A 10,594-nucleotide genomic window follows, 5' to 3' on the forward strand; every position below is an offset into this window, starting at 1 on the left:
ATATTCCTATATTAAGTGATTTACAACTTAATACCTCTTTGACTAGATCAGTTTCGCAATATTTGTCAGCATGACCGTGTCAGATAAGGTTATTTCTCTTTTGGCAAAGAGACTTAGTACTAGTGTGACCATACTGGTGTAAGAGGGCTTTTGCTGGAACAGCTTATTGTGCTCGAATAATTGGTACAAGGAGCCCTGGCTAAAGAGTGTTTTGCTTAAATTAACTCAGTTATGTTAAAAGGTTTTACTAATACATGGTGCAAGTCTGGCCTATGCCTTTCATTCCTTCTGCTCTTTTGCTCGTATTAAGGCACTGCCATCTATTCTTTTCCTTGTCATTGTTCTTGCTATTGTTTATGTTACAGCAGCTCCTAGAGGCTTTGAGTATATAGAGATTGAAGAAGAGACTCTAACAGAAACACAAGTATCACTGTATATTAATAAATATTCATAATCATTATATCTTAATGTGAATACTTGCTCAAAGAGAGGATAATTCAGATGGAGTTACTGGTTTGGGGAGGGTCCATGTCCAACCCTAAGGCAAGCCTAAAACTTAGATTTAAGACTACGTGCATTGTAGGCACTATAAGCTCGGGAAAAGCAGGTTCCTTCTCCTCCCCACTGCATCATCCTACACACTAAAATGATGCCACTTATGATGATGAAATAAGGGCGTAACTTCTTGAATATGAAGGAAGCCTTGCGATATCACTGTTCAACAATGAACATAACATGTTCTGGCTGAAAATTGACACTACTAATAAATGGAGCTAGTAAATGCCTAGCAGATACTCATGGAGTAAAGCAGATCAGTTAGTTTTTTACAACTACCCATAACATTATTTACAACGCTTTTATGATCATTCATCCCTGCTAGTACTTGTATTGGCAACATGCATATACTGCTGGCACAATGTATAGCACGTTATGTATTAACACATTGTATGACTTCTAATGTTCCCTTAATATCAGAAGTAATTGGATAAACAAGTAACCAGGCAACCCAGCAGTTCTTACAGGAATGGTCACACATTAACAGAGTATGGTACTTCAACAATAGTAACTAATAATCTACAGCCTTACCAAAACTGGTATCACATCATCTTCATTGTACGCATTGTGACATTTTGTGATTTAAAAAATACATCAATATAAAAGCAGAGATGTTCATCTGTAACTGTTGCATTTTATCTCCATTTCTTCTAGGGGCCTCAGGGACCTCAGGGCCAGCCAGGGCCACCTGTAAGTGCATAAAAAAACATGCCTGTATTTTTCCATTGTCATTGCATTATATAAACATGTGAAGCACCTAATACCTGGTTTCTCCCATTTTCCAGGGACCACCTGGACCACCAGGACCAAGAGTAAGTTCGGTAACTACCCTAACCTACAGTACAGTCCTTTTTTAAAAGTGAAAATAGCAGGATCCTCTTCAAATGCATTGATTTTTCCATCACTGCGCATGAAATGCAAATACATCTTTCTACAACTTCCGTCACTACAGTAATACATTTTTTGAACCTTTCATCTTACACTGTCGGTTCTGTTCTGCCATGCTGCTGAGTCCTCAACAGGCAATGCTCATGGACTTGCTCATACTTTTGACATGGGTTAACTCCGTCACACTCTAAAAGGTTTTTCTCCTGTTCTGCATTTGAACACTCTGAAAGATAGCAACAGAAAATTTTGTGCTATTTCTGGCCCAGATGTTCTCCCTATACACACACACACACACAGAGATTTAGTTTATTAAACTAAAGTTTAATTTGTGCCAGTTAGGACAGACTCAGTATCTGAAGTGTCCTAAAGCTGTAGTGATATATGTAATCTGAGAACAAATTGCAAGAACTAGATGTTTGTGTGGGTGACTTAATTCTTTAAAAATAAATAAACCTGTTGTCTGGGTCTGATATATACGTCACACAAAGTGCAGAGAACGAAGATACGCAAGAAACGGGCTTCCTCCTTCAGAGGCTAGTTTGCCAGTCTTGGTATTTATTTGTTCATGCATCATGAGGACTACTTTGATCTGTCAGCTGCTGATGGCCGATTGAGATATTGTTTGTGTGCTTCTCTGTAAAGGAATAACACCTTTTCACACTTACCTGGGTTGGTTTTCTTAAGTATATAAACTAAATGGCTGGGAGGAGTAAGTTGGGACATTAGTCTGTAACAACTATTATAGTATTGTTTTTCCAGGTTCCAGGAGTATGATCATTAAATTGGGTATGGGGGTGCTAATAAAAATCAAACATGCTTTTTCTGATGCATGCTTGCATTCTTTGGAAATGGAAGGGTGGATCCTATTTTACAAGTAAGTGTTTACAATGAATTATTTTCTAAAATAACAAAATAACGGAGCTATCGTGTATGTTGCTACAGTGCTCAAAGAATTTACCACCTGCATTTTAGAATGTTCCTGTTCATCTTTTTATATTCAGAAATATCTTTTTTTCAGAAACAAGTGGACATCAATGCTGCTGTTCAAGCTTTGATTGAGTCAAATGCTGCACTGCAGATGGAGGTAATATATTTCAATGTATTTACATTGTCATACAGGGTATGCGATTATAATTCTATTTTTTGATGACAGAACAGGGCTTCTTTACAAAGACTTAATTTAAAATTAATCAGGGATAGCAAGTAATTACTGTAGAATCTAATTAAACATGCTAGGATTTATAGGATACAATTGAATTGAAGTTAAGAAAAACAGCAACATTTCTACCTTTTTGTCATGATTGGCAGTAATGGAAATTTATTGACTCTCACACATAGCAGACCGTATCTGTTCAGCCACAGATAACGATAGTGGCATTTAGGCCTTGATCCAAAAAATACTGACATATATGCAAGTGTGTGGTCCCATCGATCGCAAGAAAATTCCTTACGTGGGTGAAGTCAAATACATTTGCATATATTTTCTACGTTAAGTCTAAGAGTAGATTTCACTGTTCAAAATCTGAATCTGCTAAGTATACTTTAAAAATGCATTAATTTTTTTCTTTTTTCTTTTTTTCCTCTATCTACATTTTTATGTCAACATGTCATAATGACGTATTTGCATGATCTTACCTGCCTGTAACTTCACTGCTCTGATAATTTTAATAAAATGTACTAATTTGTTTATCGGAATATGTTATTCTTACCCTGGTTTATATGGCTGATTGCATGCATTAAAAATACTTTGCTTCTCTCTGGCTATTTAATGGCCATTTGACTTTTACTGCATATACCGTTGTTGTGATACTTCTTTGTGGTAACACCTTTGCTAATGGCCCTTGGCAGAAATACCAGAATACTGAAGTAACTTTACTAGATCACAGTACAGAGATATTCAAAACGCTGCACTACCTTAGCAATTTACTGCACAGCATCAAGAACCCCCTTGGCACACGGGATAACCCAGCACGCATCTGCAGGGATTTGCTTAACTGTGAACGTAAAGTGGCAGATGGTAAGTGTCCGCTTTCATTAAAGCTTGAACACAACTAGGCTTTGAAATGTGTTGCTTCCAAATGTTACTTTCTACATCAAAACTCTAATGTGTAGATTTTTTTATTATATTCTGTTGCAGTGTGCCTGTTACAGCTATCTTTATTTTATCTTTATTTAAGATAAAATTTCTGAATTTTAAAGACGAAAGTATGTAGCTATCTAATATTATATAGATATTAGAGATAGAGCATATATATAAAGTAAACAAAAGTGTCCAGAAAATTTGAAACTGAACCCAGTTTTGTGGTTAAAAGTTTCCCAAGTATTTATAGCTAATCTGCAATGAATTTTGTGTGGACCAGTTTCTAGATTCCTAGTGAGAAAATTGTATACAATACACTACCACTGTCAGATACGCTGACAGTCCTTATATCCCAGAAGATCCTGAATCAATATTTCAAATCAAAAATAATTATTTAAACCTTCATTTACTGTGACATAATTAATTCTGAGTGGCTAATAAAATAATAAATACCTGTAAATATCCCTATTATCACGTATTAGCATTAACAAGCTAAGGAGGAAAGAGGAAATGAAGTTAGAGGTTACAGGGAAATAAATCACTGTTCTATGGCATATATAAGGCCGGATCAATTCTTTAAGACTCTAGTTGAGATGAGCCTAACCCTTATTAGGACTATGCTCTCCTAAATAAATCTCAGCCCTTTAGGGCCACGGAGGTCACCAACACAGTCCTCCACTTCAGAGGATTACGCACACCCATATAAATTGTAGAGCACAGGCTCACCCATATTTAACCATAAATTAAGGAAAGCTAAATCCTGATATAATTTGCATGTGTCCTATTTCTTTTATTGGACCAAATCCCATGGATTCACAATGGCAAATACTCCTTGTTACCACCACTAGGATATGTCATGTAGAAGTGTCCGATGGGAGAAAGATAGTGGAGAAAGAAAGGATCTTCAAGATGCTGTGAGAGCAAGAGAATTTAGATTGATATTTTACATCCTGAATATATTCTCTGTATAAAGGCAAGCCCAAAGAAAAAAAAGTTAAGTTTTAACACAGAAAGAGCAGACCGGAAACACCATTTGTTCTCACTATTTTGCTGTAGAAAGAGAAAACATTTTTGAAACTATGACAGTATTTAAAAGTAATTGTATATGTAGTCGGAATTGAATGCTCATGATAATTTTGCTCAGTATCTGTTAGTAGTAGAATTATAATAGCAAAAAGACTTTCATGTTCCTTTTCTTTCATTTCCCAGTGAAGCTATGGTGATAATGTATTTAATACTTGCCAAAAAGTATGAATGTTTTAGCAAATTGTTTAGTAACAAGTATATTTTGGTTTTATTTTCCATCTGGGATTACATACTAATAGGAAAATACTGGATTGACCCAAATATTGGTTGTCCTTCTGATGCCATTGAAGTTTTCTGCAACTTCACTGCAGGGGGTCAGACATGTTTAACGCCGCTGTCTGTGACAAAGGTATGCATTGCTTCCAGAGAGACTGTGTCTGTGCTGGAACTCCGAACAAATGAATGCTTATTTACTTAACTCATGAAAAGATGTTAGATTTCAGGGTTTTTTTAATGTGCATCTTTGTGGAAGGACATGTTATATAATCTGTTACAGAAGTTACAGCTTTTCTAGAGACTATGTTAGTGTAACTCCCACTTTATTTATTTACTCACCTTCCATCCTGATAGAATTACTTTGTTTTGCTTTATACTTTTCTATACAAGACATAAAAATAAGCCTGAAATCCTTCTAGGCTACATTAGTAACTCATCACTCAGGGCAAGCTAAGTGTAGAGATGCTGAGGTCATTGCAATGGGAAGGAAGAAAATTATGACTACTTTTCAACACTTAGCTACTTTTAAATGCCATTAGGCAGAGACTGGTTTCCTTTATGTCATTAGTCCATGCTCCTCTTTACATGTAGTCCTTAAACCCTTGGGAATAGAAATTTTGTATTTGTGGAGTTTTGCATGTACACTGTAGTCACTGAAGAGCATCAGAAATACCATAAAGTTCCCATACGCATTCCTACATTTGGAAGATCCCTGCATATGACCTAGTCTTGGAGAAATTCTTGTTGAGTAATGAGTAACTATATTTTCTGTCTAAAATCAAAGTATGCTTATGAATTTTTTGATTTTTAATGGGAGGTAGGTATTGCCAGAACCTGTGGTCTAAGACGACTACAGAGCAGAATGATGTGGCTGCAGTTAAAACAGTGCTGCTGCTATCATCTTTGTTTGAATCACAAAATCATTTGTTTCAGTTTCCTTGTCTAAAAATAGTGTTTTCTGCCCAGCTGTGTTTCAACAATGTTGTAAGCATTAGCGAATGTTTATATTTAAGCTTTGAAAATGTCCTATGAAAGCTTCTGTTTATAGTAATCACTTTAATAGAACCTAACAGCTCTCCTGAAAAATATAAATCATGTTCTTTGGCATTGATCCCAATGTATAAACATGTATACACGCTCCCATGCCTGAACACCGCACGTGTATGTCCATGTCACTTTGCGTTGCCGTGGCCATTCAGCATAGTCCAGCTGTAAGTCTAACGATGCATTTCTCTTGGAACTTAGCTGGAGTTTGGCGTTGGAAAAGTGCAGATGAACTTCCTTCATTTACTGAGCTCAGAAGCAACCCACAGCATCACAGTTCATTGTCTGAACGCACCAATGTGGAGATTAACTAAAGTAGGTGGCCAGAAAACGTCTGTTAGCTTCAAAGGATGGAATGGTCAAATGTTTAAAGCAAATACGCTACTTGAACCGAAGGTGCTTATGGATGAATGCATGGTAAATACTTTTTAGCACTAGCATTATTAAAACCATAATGGAATTACTGTTTAGATGTGATTAACTTTCTGCAAATAAATAACAATCATTTAGATTCACATCCCTTAAAGCTTACTTCTTAGATTGTTCTGCACGCGTCTCTATATGCCAACCTTTTGATACTGAATTCAACATCTACCCAAACGTAAAAGCAATTGCAGTAATACAGGGTGCCTGTACTTGCAGTCCGCATTGAGCGTCATGTATTTCAAGACTCTACTAAGACACTGGAGAGCGATCAGACCAGAAATAAGGAGGTTCTCCAGGTCACTTTCAGAACAGTTACTCCCAAAATGAAAATTCAGGCTTCAGTAAAAGTTCTGTTGAGGTTATCTAACACAAAATCTCAGATTCAAACAGGCTGGAAATTACTTTTTGGACAACTAAATATCTTTACATTCATTGACTATGAGTCAATTGTTTGGTTATTTAATAAAATAATGATGATTGGAAATGGACTCCATTGCTAACTAAAATATTAAATCGTATTTGTATTTAGAGCTTGGCATAAGTTAAAATTGGAAGAGCTTATTAATTTTCTAATGCTTATTAGATTACTCCACTCACCAAGATGCAAGCCACTTGGTAAATGTCTTGGTAGAACACTATGAAATATAGAGACAAGCACTTTACACTTTCAGTATTTTACAGCTCTACTTTCATTTACAGTAACGAAAGACGTGAGATGGGTTCCAGATTGATACAGGGGTGTCAAGTGAGATTTTTAGTCTCAAGACAGAAAGTGGGTTTATTGAGGCACTTCGAAGCTGTTATGCTTCCAACCTTTATTAGCATACACTAATGAGATGCTCTAGCCTGTGTCATGCAGCTAACGTATGGCCATCGAAGCCCCTTCTCTCCACCTCCCAGTCTCTTTGGGACTGTTTTAATCCCTGAGAAAAATTAAGGCATACAGTGATGGCTATTGAGAATTGCCATTTTTCTGTGAGATTCTAAGAGGTCTGTCGCTCTTTCTGTGGGAAACTATGTATTGTACAGATCTGCTGCAGAATCTCGCACGTTCCCCTCTGCAGGGATTTCAGTTTTCAGTGGTGTCCACTGTACCTAATGCTTTTTAAGAATGGAGTGATTGCAAACGTCAAGGCACTCCCAGCCTCAGACGATGTTATAAAGTTATTTTATAATTTTTATGAGATATCAATTTTTTACTGAGATTTTTAAAGGATTAGAATAATCAATACAAATTTCATGGCAAAAATGCAGCGCTCGTTCCCTGTGATTATTCTACACGGACAAAGTCATTCAAGTGCCTGTGGAGTTCATGACCTGAGACCTACTGTTCCGATTCAGAGGTGAATCTAGCAGGAGATCTAAGAGTCTGTATGAGCCCAGGACTGCTTGCAAAGTGACAGGCGCGCTGCTCTGAGCCGCGTTGCACTGTGTCTGCATCCGCTCCAGCTGGATTCCGGGCTGGGCTTTTTCACAGTTACAGTTTTGCCAGGAGTGTCCGCGGTATTGCATGGGAGAAATGGCATTTGTTAAATTAGACAGTTCCCTTAGGAACTGCTGGGAGAAGAAATGTTTCTGTACACTTCTCCTCCTCTCACTCTTTAAGGACAATTTCCATTTGTGTTTTGAAGCTCATCTTTGATATGAATCTAATATTCTGCTTCCGTGTGTTGCAGATTGAAGATGGCAGCTGGCATAAGACACAGTTCTTTTTTCACACTCAGGACACTAATCAGCTTCCAGTTGTTCAAGTTAACGCACTTCCTCATCTCAAACCAGGACAGCAGCACTTCATAGAAAGTGGTTCAGTGTGCTTCCTTTAAGGTTTCTGTCCTGGCTTGGGTTTTTGGTTTTTTTTTTTTCATCAACATGGAATTGCTGAATAGATTCAATGCAAAAGTAATGATCCATTGCAGGCAAAATTACTAGGAAACTGAAGAATCGCTTTAAACAGTGTTGGTTAACGAACCTCAGGAAGAAAAAGACTTCCTCCTAAGGAGAAATGGTATTGAAAAAGAAAAGAAAAGAGAAGAGAAAAGAAAAGAAAAGAAAAGACAAGACTACAACGCATTATTTCAAGGGTTTTCAAAAAAAATTGGTTGGTGCTTTTTTGCATAATTTCCTGGAACTGCGTATCTGAACATGGAATTTTTCAGGACTTTAGTGTTCTTAGCAATCTCTTTAACAGCACTGCAGGAAAACCATCCCGAGGAAAGCTGGAGACATACAATACCAAGGAGCAATACTGGCTAATGCTCCTAAATGTGCAATAGCTTATATATGAAAAGTGAATTATGCCACAGTACAATACATCTTCTTTTCCTAAACATTGTTTTATTACAGTCCTTTGTGGACACACGCATCTTAACAGATGGCACACTACCTCTTTTGTGTTTCCTGTCCATGTTGCCTTGGTGCTCTTCATAACACAAGGTGCTTGGGGCCTTATCAGAGATTATTTGAGTCCCTTTTTATCTTTCAGACTGTATGTGCTGGTTACATCAGGATATGTTTCTGTTGTAAAGGTACTTATTTTAAATCGTCGGTCACATACTTCACTACAATGAAAACATTATTTATGTGGATTTCTTGTTTTAAAATATTTTTGTGTACTGTTGTGGAAATGGTATATGAGACAGCACATTGTATATGATGCATATAGTCAGAACAGTTAGCTTTACAGCCAGTGTAAAAATTGTTGTAGAAGAGCTACCCACCGTAGTTTTGAGTTTTAGATTCTGTATTTCAGTTAACATTTTGAATGCCAAAGGCATCTTAAGATGATATATTGTGTATATATTTTGTAACTTGTGAAAAAAAATCTACTACAGCATGTCTTCTGAATGGCTGCTGTTAAATTATAATCAGCATTTCATCAACCTAGAAATTCCTTTTTTTTTGCATTATTAGGTCATTTCAGTTTTTTTTAAATTAAGCCTAAAATGTTCAACCATTTTTTTTAATTAAAAAAAGAACAATTTCACCATTAGGAAAAGCACTCTTTGTAACGGTATGTCTCTATCTATTATCAGTCCAAAGTCTGCTCAGTAGTACACGGCAAGATGACACCAGACTATACTGGGGGAGGCATCAGAGTTCGAACAACTTGTTTAACTGTCTTGATCCACAGGAAACCATGCTTACCAACGTATAATAAAATAAGCTTCCAAGCGACCTGTTTGTCTTTTACTGTTCTGTTTCGTACTGTATAGTTCATTCTTAGTAACGATGAAAATCCTCTAGAAGGGTACTCGCTGGGTGGCAATGCGTCCTTTGCCAAGGGGGAATGCACGCGCTTCGTGCCATGGAATACTGCGAGTGACAGTGTTTGCTTTTACAGGGCAACGTACATGTACATCCCATTTTACATTGAGGCATCAGTCTTGTTCCCTGTGAGAAAATCTGGTAAAGCTACAGACAAAGTAAGATTATGGAGCGATGATCAAGGTTAGAGAAAATTTTCTCACTTTTTGCACTTTCCAGATTGTTAGTGTCTGACAGCATCACTTGTCATTTGCCCTTAGTTTGGCTGTGGAGCCGGTGTTCTGACAAATGGATTATTTTTTTGTAAGAAAGTCATCTTTTAGAAAATATTCTGCTTCAGGTATATTTTTGTTAGCCTCATTGCCCCATTTTTGGAAGTTCTTTACAGCCTTTATTTATGGTTTATATTAGCGTGTCTCAGAAATTATGTACTTTAAAAACAAATAGCTTAAAGTATTATAAGGCTGCTCAGACATAAATATCTGCATTTCTGTCACTGAGGCAAAAACGCACATCCCACGCAGATGGCACAACGAGCTTGCGCAGCAGGACACGGACAAGATGGTAACGTACCCCATCGCCCGGGTCGGAGGTTGCCAGAAACGTTTGGCTGAAAGCATCCTGTTTGACAGTATACCCATATACGGTGCAGCGTGTTTTGGAAAACCTCTTGTATTCAGACATCTTTACTGGAGCTCCTGAAGGCATTGGCAGGAGAGCTCGTACGATTTTGTCCCAAAACGTTAACAAGTACCTGTACTCTACAATTAATTTTTTATGGTTTCCTGAGGTGGTCGCCTACTTTGTTGCCCTTAACTTTAGAGCAAGCCCTGAGCTAGACAACAAGAGTCTTTGTCAGAATTCTTTTATCCCTTTTACTGTCACTTTTCATGGTTAAAAACCCATTAAAAAGCCCCTGGGAAGCGGGGCCTTGAAACAGCCTAAAGCAGGAGGGATAAAGGCCGAAGGCTACAGGATGCCCTCAGCGCCGCAGGGAGCGGGCCGGCTCCAGCCTACGGCGGGTGGGAGCGGGGC

At 37.5% G+C, this 10,594-nt stretch overlaps 2 protein-coding genes across 2 annotated transcripts in view; both read left to right on the forward strand.

Annotated features, from left to right (window-relative positions):
* Nucleotides 1-8,118, forward strand: part of COL24A1 (collagen, type XXIV, alpha 1) — a 195,088-nt gene extending 186,970 nt beyond the window's left edge. Inside the window, exons 56-62 of the mRNA XM_009333887.1 lie at nt 1,210-1,245; nt 1,341-1,367; nt 2,462-2,527; nt 3,292-3,460; nt 4,849-4,958; nt 6,071-6,286; nt 7,972-8,118. Of these exons, the coding sequence (XP_009332162.1) occupies nt 1,210-1,245; nt 1,341-1,367; nt 2,462-2,527; nt 3,292-3,460; nt 4,849-4,958; nt 6,071-6,286; nt 7,972-8,118 (771 nt within the window). The remainder of the gene's footprint in view (nt 1-1,209; nt 1,246-1,340; nt 1,368-2,461; nt 2,528-3,291; nt 3,461-4,848; nt 4,959-6,070; nt 6,287-7,971) is intronic.
* A 2,002-nt stretch (nt 8,119-10,120) lies between these two features.
* The window catches only part of ZNHIT6 (zinc finger, HIT-type containing 6), a 35,063-nt gene continuing 34,589 nt past the window's right edge, over nt 10,121-10,594 (forward strand). Inside the window, exon 1 of the mRNA XM_009333888.1 lies at nt 10,121-10,190. Coding sequence (XP_009332163.1) covers nt 10,121-10,190 — 70 coding nt within the window. The remainder of the gene's footprint in view (nt 10,191-10,594) is intronic.

The sequence above is a fragment of the Pygoscelis adeliae genome, unplaced genomic scaffold (genome assembly GCF_000699105.1).
Source record: "Pygoscelis adeliae isolate BGI_AS28 unplaced genomic scaffold, ASM69910v1 Scaffold10, whole genome shotgun sequence".
In the NCBI taxonomy this organism is placed as follows: Eukaryota; Metazoa; Chordata; class Aves; order Sphenisciformes; family Spheniscidae; genus Pygoscelis; species Pygoscelis adeliae.